Source organism: Physella acuta, unplaced genomic scaffold (assembly GCF_028476545.2).
Source record: "Physella acuta isolate Inbredline_101_S28 unplaced genomic scaffold, ASM2847654v3 ptg000804l, whole genome shotgun sequence".
In the NCBI taxonomy this organism is placed as follows: Eukaryota; Metazoa; Mollusca; class Gastropoda; family Physidae; genus Physella; species Physella acuta.
This window is the reverse complement of record NW_026732322.1, coordinates 530,276-548,461: the sequence shown is the minus strand read 5'-3', so window position 1 is coordinate 548,461 and position 18,186 is coordinate 530,276. Positions and strand designations below refer to the sequence as shown.

Genomic DNA, 18,186 nt, shown 5'->3' with positions numbered 1-18,186 from the left:
CTTTCCTAACAGAGTAAGGTAAAAAAAAAACGGTTCTCAGAAAATTGCGCAAACAGAAAAATGCGCAAATTATACTAACACTTTTATTTTGTCATATTTCTTGGAAAATTATTTTATTATACTACAATGTACATGTGGTCATTTCTTCTTAATGTTAACGGCCATAAAAGCTCGATTTAAAACAAAATGCGTAAAAGTGCGTAATTTTTCATTTCGCGTCCTTACATCATCACAAAAAACATGTTCTTGTTATTTATAATACGGTTACACACACTACAGAGTGGTGTACACAAAATTCTACCTTTATGAGACAATGTACACAACCTATATTATTTGTGAAACCCATAATTAAATATCTAAAAAGTCATACACGATATTATTGAAAAAATTTTGTTATAAAAATCTGAATGTTTGATTTTCGTTGGACTTTACCAAAGATTGAGCGTATTTAATTAATGTTTTTAGTATTTTTTGTAACAACGAATTTTTAAAAAAATCTAAACACAATTTACTGGTATTTTTATCATAGAAAATGAAAACAAAGATGTTAGAAGTAGGTCTTGTGGTTTAAAAAACAATAATTTTATTTAAAAACTTTATCGCAAAATTTTGAGAACAAATTACAGTGAAATGGTGTTTTTGGAATAGTGATCACGGAGCTTCTGTAGAGACAATCAATGATTGTCTTATGAAATTAAAACAAAGCTTCATGGAGATAGAAATGTTGACTTAAACAAAAGAAAAGTATTTTCAAGTTCTCTGAATTTGCAACTTTTGTAGCATTGGTTCTAAAAATATTAAATGTCTGAATTGTTTTCGGGTTTAAGTTGTTTTTTTATGATTTTACGGCTACTTTGATTGCAAAATCTAAAGTAGGGCATACAACACGATTTTTATCAATGTCAACAGAATTGATTGAGGTAATCTCGTAAACTCGGTCATAACCATTATAAATTGATAAGTTAACGTAAATGGCTTTTGCTGACTTTTACAATTGCTCAACATCAAATAATGTAAAAAGTAAAATGTCAGTCACAGGCTATTCATTTAGTGTTAAACTACTTTAAATATACTTTAGACATAGTTTAATTGTATTTTAAACATACTTTAAATATACGTTATGTATACTTTAAATAGGACCTATATACTGTACTTTAAATATATTTTAGATATATTTTAAAATAGCAAGACAAAAACAAGTGTACATTAGCTCCCGCCCTCTGCTTGACTGTTGTAGTTACACACCAATGACAATTCAAGTCGTGTGCCACGGCAGAAACTGAAACTAAACTTTCCAGGGAATACCCGGAACCCGATCGATGTCATCTCACGTGAGACGGCAGGTTCCAGAGAGTATTGACACCTGCTGCTGTGTTGTGGAAACGTTGGCAGTACACAGGTTACAACGTGCTGATATGCAGGCACTACACGGGTGATTTGTTCTGTACCGACATGCACATCAGGAGTCGAGATTTATTTCATGCTAATTTCGTTCCTTTACACTGAGACAATATAGTTGAAAAGGTAAGCGTCCAAGTTGATATACGTTATATATATATATATATATATATATATATATATATATATATATATATATATATATATATATATATATATATAGTTTTATACTTGAAAGAACAAAAATGTATTCTTACTGCCGTTTTATTATAATAAATAAAATATATAATTGGTACAAAAATTACACACTAACACCTTGTGACAAGTGTGTGTGTGACAAAAAAACCCTCTGCAACACCGAAAGGCTGCGTGCTATTTTTAACAGCAGGAAAAGGTCAAAGTTCAAAATCGACGTCACGGCTGTGCGTCACAAGAAGGTCAGTCAAGCGAGACGGGTGGAGGGCCCATATGACTTAGAGTGCAAGCAATACTTTTATTCAAGCATTCCATTAACACAGATTTAGAATATGTAATAAGATGTTAAAATGTTGAGAACTACGAGGGTGACAGCCGAAAAGGTATACTGCACATACGCAACAAGAAAAGAATGGGGTGGTTGTTTTTTTTGTTTTTTTTTAATATTATGTTATATCCTTGTATGGGTGGTAAGTAGCTATGTCACACAGCACTGCTGTTAGCGTTGTTTCTACTTTTTCCTGTAGTGTTGCTACTCTTTTCAACTGTAAGACGAAAAGGCTAAAGTTGCCGGCTATATTATTATTTGCTTCTTTTTTTTTTTTGTTGCCTAAGACATACAATTTACAGCGTCTGTTTGCCTTGCGTGTTCGCTTTGGTATTAGTTTTCATCATCTGCTTGTGAGGACTGATACAGATTTACAACAGTAAACACAGACCTATTTCAATCACCGCTTAAGCGTGTGTTGATCAGTTGGGCTCTATCTTGTATAACAGTAAAGAGAACTAAAGGCTAAAGAATACAAATGTGATAGAATCTCACCCAATACCTTTTTTTATAGGCCTATATAAAATTTGGAATTCAGTAAGAATCTTTAAATGAAAAATTAAATTAAATTAATATCGGTTACAATTGTCAGCACCAGAATATATTTCAACATACAGGAGTTTACACATATATTAAAATAAAGCGGAAGTGATCTCCCCTAAATTTTCTCGTAAATTTTATAAACAAGTTAATAAAAAGTCTAGTGACAATTTCAGCGCAATTTCCTTAACTAATTTTTTGTGACCGAACGAAAGGATATCTTTGAAAACTTTCTTCGGCAATATTGTTCTAAATTATGGCAGGAATCGATTGGTAAATGATTCAAGTCGCTAAGTGGTCTCGTTGCCGAGATATGGGCCAAAAACTGCATTTTTAAAAAGGTTTTTTGGCTTTTCCGGGAGATCCAGGAAAGAAATTCCGGGAATTTTTTTGGCCCACAATCATCCTCGGAACTTGCTTAACATATTTGCTTTTGGAACTAGTCCTCGATATTGCTTCGTTGAGGAGGAGATACGACTTAAAGCGCGGACACACATCCATCCCTATACGAGTTAATAATCGCAATTGCCAGTATGGAAATTGCGTTAAAAAGTAATGGAGACGGCACTTTTAGTTTAAGTGGGGCGGTGTAAAACGTTGAAAACGGTTGAAGTCTCATTTAATGTTTGTGGACGATTACAATACTTTCACTATACTCTGCATTCGAGAAAGAAAAAGTCAATCTTTCGGCTCCATTCATCAACATAGTTACTTTCATTCAATCTACAAGTGTAAATTAAATTTCCAAAATTTCTATCTCCTATAGGCCTATATACATTGTTCTATATTTATGTTCGAAATCTACAGATTGCTGATTCGACTTTAATTTAAGTCTTTATAATGTAAGAAATTAGCTGTTTAATAAGTAGTACAGGTAACAATAAAATTATATTCGAAATATTGGATTCTAGTTTACATTCATCATACTCCTTAAAAAGTGAAGTCTTTTCGAACCTGACGCTTAATGGGTAGGTGACGTAGATTTTACCTGTTTCTATTACTTCGGCTTATGAAGTGATAGTGTTGTCCTCACTATCACCTTCCCTCTTATTTTCTCCAACGTGAATCAGGAACTTATATGTAGCTAAGTGGACGCATGGGTATTATACTACTGCAACGAACACGGTTATGTGATTATTTCCAACAAATAGGTAACAATCGATTCTTCGCTAAATTGAATTTGCCAGGATATACAATAAAACCGATCAGTATTTTAAAAATCAAATTGTATCATTGTTCGTTTGGTGAAGTGAGGATGGTCCAAGCTAAAGAAGTTACTTATATGTGCAATGGTCTTAACTCTATTCTACATAAAAAGCGAAAAAGAAGATTCAGAATAAATATTAAAAAATACCAACGTTGTAATATTTTAACAGCAAAATCAACTATTGTCTTCCACTGATATTATATTTCTTACTTAAGTTAATAAAAGTAACTTTTTTTAAAATACATTGTATATAAGTTAGAAACCTCTGTACTTCAAATGAGGAATGATAATGGAGAAGCTTCATTTAAAAATATAATGCAAAACTATGGCTTCTCCGTACAATAAAACGATAATACAACATTCACATTCGTTATTCTTTTGGTATTAAAGTTTTAAGCAGTTTGAAACATGAATGCACAGGAGTGGGAGAAGATTAAAAAGAACTGGGAGGAACTACTTGATGTCCACCCAGCAGCTGTCATAAATTTTTTGTATTCGGTAGGTGGCGTTTTGTGATATTTTTAGTGGTATAAAAAATGTGATTAATACACACACACACACACACACACACACACACACACACACACATATATATATATATATATATATATATATATATATATATATATATATATATATATATATATATATATATATATATATATAAACCTTTGTGTTATGAATTGAATAAAAAATACACGATATATATATATATATATATATATATATATATATATATATATATATATATATATATATATATCGTGTATTTATTATTCAATTCATAACACAAAGGTTTATTGACATGTTACCTCAATATATTTTAGAATAAGTTACAAATTTATATCTTCAACGAATCATATTTGCATTTCCAATCACCTTTCACAATTTTTTAATACTTGAAGAATGTTGTATATTTTAAAATACTAAAAGCTGATATTATACCAGATTGATGTTTTGACACAACGTGAAAAAAGAGAGATCGAATCAAAGAAAACTACACACCAGCAAATGGATAAGGTTTTAAACACGTTAAACCAAAAATCTCAAAAACATGAAGCATTCAAGTAAGTCAGGTTAAAAAGATAGTGGCAATCATTTTAATGCATAATAAAGAAGAAATAATATTTTCTTAAATTTAAAATTGTTAGTTAAACTTACATTTTAATTTTAAAAATTTAGTAGATTTTTAAATATTTTTTACATAAAAAGTAAAAAGCAAGTCATAGTTGTTTGAAATAGAGATGCTTTTTTTTTTTAAAATTTGACTATTTTTTATTTACAATTATTTATAAAGATATAATTTTTCGTTTTCATTAAGACGCCTCATTGAAGCGCTAAAGCTAGACCCAGTGACCAGAATCTTAGCGAATAAAATCTTGAAAACTGTATCCCATGCTGATGCTTCGTTGCATTCTAAAGGTAATATTTATTGGTAATTTATTAAACATACAAATGCGGATTTAGTATTTTTTTTTATCGTTGTGATATTTCTCCAGAGATGTAAAAAATATAAATATGGTGATGGGTCAAGATTCGAAAAAGGGATTATTTTCAGGGATACATAGATATATTTATATGTTCAAATAACTTGACAAATGTTTTTGAAATACCTTAAACATTGTAGCGACCAAATATTTTACTAAAAAATGCAGGGGTTTTTTTTCCTTGGTTTTGATTCAGTGCATTTATATCCTTAATGTTTACAGAAGTTTTTAATATTCCTTTTTTTAACAGGACCATCTGTGAGTTTAGATTTAAATTATAAATAAGTTAATATAGTTATCGTTTTTACCTGGATTCATTATTCATTATTCGTCATTCAATAGACAACCGAAGGATAACTTTCATAATGTTTTTTTTAAAGGAATAGAAAACCAACAAACCAAAATTGCAACAATTTTTTTTTCTTTTTTTTTTTGTTGAATTGTTTTAACAAATATTTTTCAAGCTGATCCTCATCACCTCGACCCTGAAGTGAGAACAGTACTACACCAACATTTCTGCAACAAACAAGGTGTGTCAACGCCGTTGTCTGAAATCAGGCAGGTTCTCAAAGACGAACGTGTGTTCACTGGGCAAAATGAATGGAAAGACGAAATTCTATGCGAATTTATTTGGAAAGAATTCGTCGAAATAACTGTTGACAATCGCAAACGTCGAGAAGGGAAAAGTAAAAAAAAAGTAATGTATCCTTTTCAGAAAATAAAAATATACAAAGTATTGTTGTAAAAAAGACTTTTGTGCGTATTTTACATTAATATTTTGTTTATATTTTATGTTTGCGGTCAGTATTAATCTAAAGTAGATGAAAAACTGTAATTTAACAAATATGGTTGAATGCTAAATAAAAATATTACCGTCTTAAATTCCATGGTGTTTTAAAGTTTGTTTTTAATTTAGGCTTATGTTTATGATTAGGTTACGGTTACTTAAGAACAAGCGATCACACACGATCTGCGAAACAGTTCATTATACGTAATTTAGATGTTTAAATGTACTTTTATCTGTGGATTTGTCTTAACTTTTTACCTAGTTATATTTCCAATCTTGGTAAAATTGAGCCATCTGAAAAGATAAAGCCTGAAACAAAAACCGAACAACAACTTGATTCTATGAGCTCTAGAGTTAAAACTGATGAACCTACATCTAGTGATATAGGAAAGACATCGGAACACACATCTACTGACGTAGGCAAGACTCCAGAGCACACATCTACTGGAGCTGGCAAGACTTCCGAACACTCATCTACCAGAGCTGGCAAGACTTCCGAACACTCATCTGCTGGAGCTGGCAAGACTTCCGAACACCTATCTACCAGAGCTGGCAAGACTTCCGAACACTCATCTACCAGAGCTGGCAAGACTTCCGAACACTCATCCACTGGAGCTGGCAAGACTTCCGAACACTCATCTACTGGAGCTGGCAAGACTTCCGAACACCCATCTACTGGAGCTGGCAAGACTTCCGAACACTCATCTACTGGAGCTGGCAAGACTTCCGAACACTCATCTACTGGAGCCGGCAAGAAACTAGAACACAAATCTACTAGCGTAGGCAAGACTCACGAACAAACAGCTACTGGAGAAGGAAAGACTAAAAACCCCAGTTCAACTGGAACATTACCAGATAAAAACACTCTGTGTGTTCTTCCTAGTGAAGTCAATGAACAGCTATTGCAACCCCTGAATTCAGCGAAAGATCCCGTCGCATGTTTTGAAGAAGACTTTAATGAACATGAAAATGCAAGAGCTTTGTCTAACGAAATTGCTTTAAGAAATGAATCGGAAATTGAACCAGTGTTTTTTCAGCAAAATACTGGAGATCAAACGCTACAAATAGAAGATTTTGGAAACGCAAGTGGTTTCACACATTCCGGAGATCAGGAAACTGAGCCAGAAATTAGAACTAATATTTTTCAAGAAAAAACTTCCACTACGAAGGTTCAGAGTAGGGTATTAGGTTGGCTTGCTCTACAGAGAGCTGAAACTCAACCGGAACTATGCACATCAGAATTCCCACCATTACCTTCCGATGACGGATACAGTAGTGCATCGCTTATTAGTGGTAAGCTAAACGTTAAAAGTACCCTAGATTATTGCATATGTTGATAATTAAGTTTATATATTAATCTGTGAGAGTTTTCGTTTGCTGAACACTCCATTGTTAATACTCGTATTGAGATATATATATATATATATATATATATATATATATATATATATATATATATATATATATATATATATATGTGTGTGTGTGTGTGTGTGTGGTTGTGTGTGTGTGTGTGCGAGTGTTGTGTATAATTATACAAGTGTCTGTTTGATTACAGATGTTACAGTATCTCCAAAGAAAGTTCACGAAATGTCAGTGGCAGACTTTAAAGAATTTCTAAAGAAAAAACTTTTAGAAGGAAATCACCCCACCACGATTTGCGAGGTATTCGAAAAGGAAAATATTTGTGGTAAAATTTTCTTGTCCATGAAAGAAGATGATTTTCAGTTTCTGTTGCCCGCGGTAACTTTTGGCACCAGAAGATTTCTTTCTCTTCTGATTAGAGAAGCTCTAGGACAATCGCAATGTGATTCAGAATATCTCAGAAAGTTTGATACAGAGGTTAAAATCACAGATAAGTACACCAAAGGAAAGTGTGCAGATACTACTGCGAACATCAGAGCTAAGAAAACAAAACCTGTTAGAAATTTTCATTTAATTGAAGCTATGGATAAAGATAATGCTTTAGAATTTATTGGATCTGAAGTGATTCCTTTTGCTTCAGCTTGTTTAAACGACAGAAGAAATGGTACTATTTACTTTGGAATTAATCCAACGAAAAGTGAAACACACACGGCTGGTGAAATAGTGGGCGTCAGTCTGATTAAAGAAGAGGTAGCTGAAGAAATAAATGAATGTATTTCAAAATCTTTTCAAGAAAACCAAATGAATTTAATAAGAAATACAGTAAGAGATGCATGTTTTATACCTGTCGTCAGCGAATTTGAAAGAACACAAAATCTGTGGGTTATTGAGGTGGATATTGTAGCATCTAGCTCCATTCTGGAGAAAGAAACGATATGGACAAAGTTAGCGCTGCTTCCGATATTTAAGAAAAAGCGTAGAGGAAAGGAATCTGCTCTGTTTAAATTTTCAGACGAGGGATTCCCTATATTGGTACCACAGAAGGAGATGCCAGCCTATGAAAAAGAGCATTTAAAGCTAGTTGAACAAAGAAAGATTGAAGAATCGCAACAACAGGAGCCCCCTGTTTCAAATTTGAGAATTCGGCTTTTAAATTTACTAACTGGTGTGCCGGAGTTAATCCAAGATACGATTTTTCCTTTCATCGTCAACAGCCCTATTGACGCAGACATTGACGAAAGTTCAATCCAAACCAACATTTCGTTCATTAAACATTTGCATCCGGAAGTAGTTTTTGATTTTGACCCCAGTGGTTCTAATAAAGGAATTTACAAGTTTTTAAATGAAAACATGAATGTGTACACAACAGATAATTTTGATAAATCTAAAACAAGCAAAGAAGATTTTAATAAAACTGTTGAATATATCGCAGATGAAAGTAAAGCTCCTTGGGTATTTTGCAACGGGTATGAAGCTTTGTCCATGGAACCCTTATCCCCTACTGATTGGAACCAACAAAGAAGTAACGGTTTTCAAGAATGTATAAACTGCTTTTTAAAGCATTTTGATAAAGATAGAATCATTCTTATTATATGCTTATTTTCTAAAAGCTACGAATGTTTGTTGGAAGGGTGTGATGAACTACTTAGGAAACTTCCAGAAAACTGGATACTCCTTGCCGAGTGTGAGGCAATAGCCAGCCATTGGAAACAAACTATTCTTCAAAGAAATCGAGTTTCTCTTAAAGACCTGGAAGACAGATGTGTTGTTGGGATGCCTTGGGAACAAATCAATACAACTATTTCTTTGGCTGTGAAGAAAACTGATTTTCGTGAATGCCATCTCGCCAGCTCTACAGGCGGGTTTATTCCAGTCAGAGAGAAAAAACTGGAAGAATGGCGCGATTTAGGTGTCTTAACTTCCGTGGACTTTTGTTTAAATGAAGAGGAGAAGGAATCCAAACGGAAAGAGTTGGAGGAAAAGTTTTATAAAGGCGACCAAGTCGATTGGCTTAACTTTTGGTTCCCTGGTCAAGTGTTAAAGAGAGAGATTCATGCCAATTTTTTAACAATAGTTAAACAAGCTTTGACAGATAGATACACTGATGAAGAAGTTGTCACTATTTCAATATATCATCAACCAGGAGCCGGTGGAACTACATCAACCAAGCATGTACTATGGGAACTCCGGACGGAATATAGGTGCTGTGTAGTCCATTCCATAACAGAACATACTTGCGAACAGATTGATCAATTCAAAAGGTACAAAGACGATTCCCCTAAACCGATTGTAATTATGATTGATAATGAAGATGAAGAAAAATGTTTGCAGTTGAGAAGAAAGCTACTGGAAATTAGCAGAAATTATTTTCGATATCGTGATGAAAAAAATAACATATACGCAGTAGTTCTGCTTTGTATTCGATAGGCATCTTTACCGAAACAGTTAAAAGACAAACAGATTGCCGTTCGTCAAGAGCTTACAGACAGGGAGCTTGATTGGTTTGAACAAAAACATGCCATTCTGACAACAATGTTTCAGAAAAACCAGCACGAAAACGTTAATCCTAAGTTTTTAATTTCTTTTAACATCTTAAGAGAAAATTTTAAACATGATTATGTTTCGAAAGTAATTAAAGAGTTTTCTGACGATGTTAAAAACGAAAATGAAGTAAAGCTATTAAAAATTGTTTCCTTTCTCAATACATACGACCCTGATTTTAAAGAAATTCCTGTCTCCTGTTTAGATGGGTTTTTCGTTGAATTCCAAACGAAATTGTTTGACCATTCTCCCCTGTATCTGGCTAGAGCTCCGAATTGGGAAGCAAATCTCAGCCAAGCCGTAAAAGTGTTGCTAAATGTATCATCAAACAGGAGACAAACAAACAAAACGAGAAATGTTTTGAGGGTTTTTAACAAAATTATCGCCCGTGAAATTTTAAACAGAATGAAAGAACGAACTGGACAAAAGGAAATTGATATTATGAAAGAGATTATGTACTGTGGTATTTTTGAGAATGAAACTCATGATTCAAAGAAACTTCAAAACATTATTGCCAATATTATAAAAAAGAGGGAGTTCAAAGAGGATGGTTTGAGGAGAGCTGAGTTCTCAACATTTATCATCGAGCTGAAGGCAAAAGAAGGAGTTGAAAATACGGCACAGTTGATGGAAAGTTTATTTTCACTGAATAATGATGCCTTTACTGCACAAGTGATTGCAAGATTTTATATTGACGATAAGCAATGGGGAAAAGCAGAAGAATATGCAAGTAAAGCAATCAATATTCACCCTAATAATTCGTTTTTATACCACACGTACGGGCAAGTATTTAAAAGTCAGTTGTTTCAGGAGGTTACATCCGATAGGGCGTTGAAGAATGAGAAATTCGATGAAGAAAAGATCCACAGATTGTTCACATTGGTTCAAAAATGTATTCCTGCTTTTCGAAAAGGTCAAGAAGTTAGCGAGCAGGAGGCTTCGACGTTTGAGGAAAATAACTTTGCGGGCTACTTTGGTGAAATCAGGTCTATTCTTTTATTTCTGGAAGGACTTCATATGTGCCCGCCTTTTAATGAATATAACCTTCTACATACATTATTAGTAAAACGTAGTTTTATGCCAAAGAGGTTGGAATTTCTTAAAGAAACGGAAATGCAGTTTTTGAAAAATCTTGAGAATTATTCCAAAAATGCACTGAGACGCCTTGAGGATGAATTTTTACATGTTAAGAGAGAATCCAATTTGGATAGTAAGCCAAGCAGAACAAATACTGATAAAAATAACCTAATAGAATTGAAAGTTAATCTTGATAACTACTTTGGCGAAACATCAAATACTGTTCCTCCAAACATGAATGTACATGACGCATGTGAATTCAGACTTCGCCGTGCAAGGCAACTTGGTGGCTCTTCTCTATTCTTAATGATTAATTTAAAACAGACTGGTAAAACGAAGGAGCTGAGTGATATATTACAACTTATGACTCAGAATTTGCAAGTAGGTAACTGCAGTTTTGAAACTGTAATCACGTTACTTCATGCCATAACTGTTCTCTCGATGGATCAGTGCATCCCTCCTTGGCTAACCTTTCGACATGTACAGGACTGGAGTAAGCAATGCTACAATAATAACCAATCAGAAAGTCAACTCAAACTTGAGACTTTTTTGTACTTTGTGTTTTACAATTTCCCAACTGCGAAGCGAAGACAATACGTAAATTTCACACCTGAATTGGCTTCTGCTATTTCCAAGTGGAAAAGTTTATTTGATAAAAAATATACCAAATGTATTTCAAATGAAAGCACACGCCGAAAAAAAGAAAATACCATATTTTATCTTGGCAGTGGAGTGCCTTTGATGGACGTGGTGTATTACAAAAATATTGATTTTATCAAAAAGTTTCCGATGCAAGAACGATGGCACCGCCCAGAACTGAGACATTACTTAGCCCTGTTTTCAGGGACTCTTCTCCAAAGTGGCAAGGAGGTTTTCATTAAAGATTTTAAACTGGCAATCCCAACTGCTTACGCCATTTCAAAGACAGAAATGTTTCAAAAAACGGTTTTCTTTTATTTGGGCTTCAGTTTTGCTGGACCTAAGGCGTATGGTATGAGCCTAAAAGAACCTTCAATCCTGCCATTTAGCGCAACCATACATCGGTCTATTTCATCAGAAACGAATGCCTCGCCACGGTTAGACCTAACGATGAATCAAATGGTCAAACAACTTAAAGCGATTTTTTCGGAACTGGAACGAATAACGGTAAAATGTTTACTCTACTCCATAGTCTTCATCACATGTCTAAAACATTATTAAACGGTACTAAAATTACTATATCACGTTTTAGGATTTATGTATCACCTATTAAGTTAGATATCGTAAATGTGTTTAAAGGAACCAGCTTGATATAAAAAAAAAACTCGTTTTTTTATTTTGCTTAATGACTGTAAAATGAAATAAGTATTTAGTCCTCGAGTTTTCTTAAATGTATTTTCTATTTACAGGACCCGAAGAAAAAGAAAGAATTAGAAAAAGAAAGAGACGAGCTGAATCGAAAAATGTGTAACTTGATGGAAGACTGATATCACGTTTCATTATTTGTTTAACGTTCATGATCAAAGTAGATTTATAGGCATTTAAATAAATAGTATTATTCAGACAGAGATACTGTTTATTTAACAATTACTCAAACCTATCTTAATAATAAAGTTTGGCTCTAAATTGAGCGCTTGGCTTGTGCCTGTATTAAGTCCATGCTCCAACCAGCTTAATTATGTAAATAAAGGCATTGGATAATTTTGTAACTGAACAATCAAAATTAGTTTCCGGTTTCATTTAGATGAAAAAAATTGTATAATTAGTCTTACACTTACACGCAGGTCTGCATAAGCTTTTTAGTGATTTCCGATAACAGGAAGTGGGACAGTATTTCAGATTTCTCAAAAATCTGCATAATTTTATTTTATATTTCTGTTAAGCCGCATAATTTATGAATTTTCGGCCCGTATACTCAAAAGACAAGCTGTTTTGTCACGAACTGTAGACCGAATTGTTGATATTTCTGCTGATTGATATTTCAAAATTCTATTGTCTAATTATTGAATAAAACAATCAAATTTAAAATAAGACTGAGGTGTATGCATGTTACATTAAGTTTAAAATAAATCTGAGTTTTATGTTACAAAACAAAATTAGACATATACGATACTATGCTTTAAAAGTTAAAGATTGTGGGTTAAAAAAAAAGTATTTAGTTTTGTAGGCAACGTATAGACAATAAGCCAAAATAACAATCAAATACTTTTCATGTTTGGCAGTTTTTAATAGTTACCAATAAAATAAAATAATAAACATGCTTGTAAATTAGAATAGCATCATTGAAAAAATTTTAAAATTTGTTACAAAATAAATAATTTAAATATTAATACCATCATATTAAAAAAAATGCATTTTCCACCAATCATATTTATGAAACCAATATTGCAATGACTCAATAAAATTTGGGATACATTTATAATTTTCCTCTTTATTTCCCATTTCGTTTCGGTGTGGTTTGGGGCACACATGATTTAACTGACTCCTGGAACTTTGACCCGTGGGGGCAGGGGGAAGTGGCTACCACCCTTCCTTCCACACAGTACATGAAGCCTGAGGCTAAAGCTTGTCCTGGGGGGTTGCCGTGGATACCGTTGACCTGGTTATTGCAGCTGGGTAGAACTCTCCTGCAGTCATCACATGTTTTGAACCGTTGACTGGGACACAATGATGCGTAGTCACCTACAAATATAAAAGTTTATCAATTTATTTACATTTCTTTTGCATTATTTTAGAAAAAACAAACATATTTTCTGCCTAGCATAATTTTAGTATTACATTATAAAAGTTTATCAATTTGCTTACATTTCTTTTGCATTATTTTAGAAAAAATATGTATTTCTGCCTAGCATAATTTTAGTATTACATTATAAAATTATATATCTAGATATAAAATTAAGAAGTCTGAGAACTAGGAACCAGAAATATATGTCCATATTTTAATTAAATGACTATAAATGTTTTATCTTATTTGTATCTACATTCCATATCATGCAGACTGAAATTAAAATATAAACATGATAGCGTCATAATCAGGCAAAATAATTACATTATAAAATAAAATACTCTTGTATATGCAGATTAAAATATTTTGTAGTTATCTAGAGAATTTTATTAAAATTTCAAACATTAGCCATATTGCATCAAATTTTAAATTGTTTATGCATATACTTTTAAACAGAGTTGCTGAGTTAAAAATATGTTTTTTTCATTTATATTTTATTTACACAATATATTTGCATTTTCATTCATTTTTTTATACTGCTTTAACAAAATATATAACATTTTTAAGGTATTTGATTTTATAAAATTTAAGTTGTTCATATTATTTCTAAATAAGGGGAACAATTTTAGTACATCAAGATGTTTTGAGTTATTTCCCTTCCTGTGCAATGTCACTAGAGATAATTGTGAAGTAATAGTGCAGAAAATGATTTTTTTTAAAATAATTAAATGTGTGTTAGGTGAAAGTTTAGATTGTATTATTTTTTATAAGAAAAACTTGAAAATACAAGTAGGAGATTACATATTTATATAACTAGCTATGTGAGTAAAATTGAGGAAGTAAACTTGTTATGTTTTTATTGTTCACTGTTCAATTGATAGATTAGCTTAATGAGCGTATGTTATGTGCAGATGTTTTGTTTGAGAGGAGAGATTGGGGGGGATGGAAAGACACATTTGTCTAGAATTTTAAAATTAGCAAAAAGTGTCTTTATGTACTATTTTAGCTTAAAATTTGAAATAAAATAAAAAATTTTCTGCAAAATTTATTTAGGAAGATCTACTGATTTGCCTTCTTAGGAAACAATGATTGAAATCTTGTAGCTAGACTTACAGAAATGCTTGGGCTGGATCTTGGTGCCACATCCAACAGTGTTGAGAACCTCTATAAAGTTCTCACACCTCCTCTGGTTGCTGTCAAAAAGCTTTGGGTGTCGGCACTCCTGTAGGTGCGCCACCCCCTCAATGCCGGGGGTGGCAGGTGCTGAGCAGTTAAAAAATCTGGCACAGTGGGTTTCATGTGGGATGAGAGCAGTGGGGTAGCGTTGGCAGAAGGAGACAGGATTCCGTTGCACCTGCTTCATTACTGTCAATGTAGGAAACAGAAGTCAATTATTTTTTAATATTTACGATGGATTTTTAGTCATTGCTTTAAAGGAAAATGTGGAAGAAAATATGCATGTAGAGTTCACAAAAAAATTCAATGGTTAATTAATCTCTTAACGCCTGAATTATGTTCCAAGTGTCTAAAAAATTATTTGTGCTGATTTTCTCTCATCATACTGACACTGAATTTGAGGTATATTGTTGTTTTTAAATTTGCATGTAATTTTGATGCTAATTTCAGTATGTCGCAAATTCTCAGGCACTAATGGACCAAACAGTAATTAAATGATGATGTGCTAGATCTTTGGTTCAAAAAGTTTATGCAGCAATTTTATAGTTAAGATTAAAATTATGAAAAAAAATAATTTATATTTTTCTTTTAAAATTATGTATGAAAATCCAACCTGTGTCCAGTTTAAGTCCACATGTTCTGGCATCTGGGTCAAACATAGACTGGACACACTTCAATATAGCAAGAGTTCTGCCTTCATCACAGCGGACAAAATCAGGTGTAAACAGCCTGCCAGGGTAGGCCACAAGTCCATTAGGGCTACCTGACAAATAGGACAAATACTTAATACTGTAATGTTACATAAAAAAAACATAATAAAGTAATATTTGTTGCGTTGTAATAAGATAGTCAACCTTAAAAATAAATGAAAATAAAGGTGTAGTAAGGTTTTTTTTAAATGACCACTTGTTTTCAAATTGAATGAGTATGAAGAAAGCTACTTTAAACATTATACATTTTTAAATACATTTCTTAGTATTGAGCTTTTTTCTCTGGACTATGTAGGTATTATAATTTCTTTAAGGAACAATAAAAACAATTTAAAGTGTATGAATTAATATTATGCTGTCGAAGTGAGTCAAGTTAAACTTTCGTATTATTATCTCATCACCATATCCCATTCATGCCCAAGACACATGGAGCAGATGAAGTAGATTTAATCTGTTTCAAAGAACTCAGCATACAGGGGAAGTGTGGTCAGCACTATGTCCAGCCGCCTTTGTTTCCCTAATGTGAGTCAGGTACCCATGAAAGCAGAATGGACAATGGGGCATTCTACAAACTTCAGCCTCAGATCCAAACACAATACCATTGAATTAGCAGTCTCAAGGAAACTTACCTATACAAGATGGATATCTCTTCTCACAAGGGACGCAAGTCAGTTCATGTTTATCAGGGCATGTATCAGCAGAGTTAACGCGACAAGAACTGTCACTGAATTTACATTTCCTAAGTTCATCATAATCACCTACATCAAGACATAGTAAAATTGTTAACATTAAAACTTTAAATTAATGTAAAGTATTTATTGTTACAAGGTTAAAAAAAGAATAAACAAATTTAATTATTCATGTCTTTAACTTTAAAGATTTAATAAATTATCCTAATTTATAAAAGCCCAATGTGCGCACATCTCTCTCTCTCTCTCTCTCTCTTTCTCTGTCCGCAAAAAATTTTCGCCGGACATCACGTCAGAATCGGCAGCGGTATATGGAGAACTTTTTACGGACTTTTGTTGAAAATAATATGTTAGATGTTTTAAATGTATAACCACAATTTTACTTAAAGAAGAAAAATAAAAATTAAAGGCGTATTCGAATGTAGAGAAACAGTATTATTTATGCAACCGGAAAAGCATTAATATATGTGAAAAAGAACGCATAAAACTGTGACGTCACTATTGCTTATACATTAACTAATGACGTCATCTGCCGTGTTAAGAATGAAAAGAAATGAACTATTTCATTCAAATTTGATTTAGATCTACGTACACTATGAAATGTATACAATACAATTTTTCCGGCCTAAACTCATAAAATTTATTTTATGTATTTGGATTCTAGATCTAGAGATTCTAGATCTAGACTAAATCTAAATCTACGCAATAACTAGATCTAGACGTAGACGCTAAGATCTAGATTTAGACACTAACTTCTCTAAAATCAATTCCAAAAATAAATTTCTATATTAGGACTAAACTATTTCAAGACTTATTTATTTTATACAAAATCTTTGTTTGGAACTGGCTAATTTGGGATAAAAAATTAATTTGAAAGAATAGGCATATTCGCGTAAGTTAAGATTTTAAAATACGTGTTTCATTCTCCGTATTTTATAAGGTGCCTAAATAGCGGAGATGTTAGTGTACATTAAACCACGCAGGTGGTGCGGGTTCGAGACACAGCAAGTCAACTTGGTTAATGTATTCTTTTTTATTATGCTCGGGCTAAACTTAAAAAAAAAATTCTTTTAGGAATCTAGATCTAGATCTAGATTGTCGGGTGTCCGATAGGGCACTTCCCGGCGCCGCAGGCGCTTCAAATTTGGCATGATCTTGCCTTGGTGCGACAGAACACGGGGGCCGGTTGGCCGAAAAGTCTACGATGTGGGGGTCAAAACTGACCTCGACTGACCGGTACCTTATATGAGCTATAAATCGAAAAAAAATGTCCACGGAGGAACCTCTTCATAACTCTTGAGGTCGTAGACCGACCTTCGGGCGAATTAATTAAGCATTCAAATTCTCAATGTTTTCGAAAGCCTAAGCGAAGCTGGGCAGCATGCCTAGTAGTATATAATTGAAAGAGAGATATAATCTTATTGATGTTTTGTTTCTCTGTGCACATGTTGATATAAGTAGATATTGTTTGCATATAATACCTATTATCTTAGAACTTTTGTTTATCAATTTCTATTGGAATGGGTAACATAAATGGCGCAATAAAGTAACTTTAGACTTTAATTTCAAATTTTTAAATGCTATCTTAAGTTAGTAAATAATACAAATTTAAATTAAAAAAAACATAATCTGATTAACATTCTACACGAAATAATCCAAAGTAACTTACATGGTGCTATTGCTTGCTTTCTTCTACCACACTGAACAGTCTTGTAGTTGAGACACATTCCATTTTGAAACAGAAGCGGGTAAGGACACTCTTTTAATTGAAAGTTTAAGCTACTAGCATTCCTTGGATTTGTGGCCTCACATTTGATATATTTAGCACAGCTCAAAGGGTGGGTGAGAAGCTGGTCTGACCTAGTCCTACACACTGACTTTATAAAATCTGAAGTAAAAAAATAAGTAACTGTTTATTACACACTGTAGTGTGGTTATACATAGTGAGAATATTTAATATGACAAATGTAAGAAATTGTCAT

General features: G+C 32.8%; 1 protein-coding gene and 1 pseudogene across 1 annotated transcript in view; one reads left to right on the top strand and one right to left on the bottom strand.

Moving 5' to 3' along the window:
* Positions 1 to 1,372: 1,372 nt before the first annotated feature.
* LOC131951205 (sterile alpha motif domain-containing protein 9-like) lies at positions 1,373 to 12,443 on the top strand (annotated as a pseudogene).
* A 673-nt stretch (positions 12,444 to 13,116) lies between these two features.
* The window catches only part of LOC131951187 (uncharacterized), a 34,315-nt gene continuing 29,245 nt past the window's right edge, over positions 13,117 to 18,186 (bottom strand). Inside the window, exons 19-23 of the mRNA XM_059313525.1 lie at positions 17,874 to 18,092; positions 16,145 to 16,273; positions 15,419 to 15,568; positions 14,743 to 14,994; positions 13,117 to 13,586 (exon numbers count right to left, since the gene is read on the bottom strand). Coding sequence (XP_059169508.1) covers positions 13,336 to 13,586; positions 14,743 to 14,994; positions 15,419 to 15,568; positions 16,145 to 16,273; positions 17,874 to 18,092 — 1,001 coding nt within the window. The 3' untranslated portion in view covers positions 13,117 to 13,335. The remainder of the gene's footprint in view (positions 13,587 to 14,742; positions 14,995 to 15,418; positions 15,569 to 16,144; positions 16,274 to 17,873; positions 18,093 to 18,186) is intronic.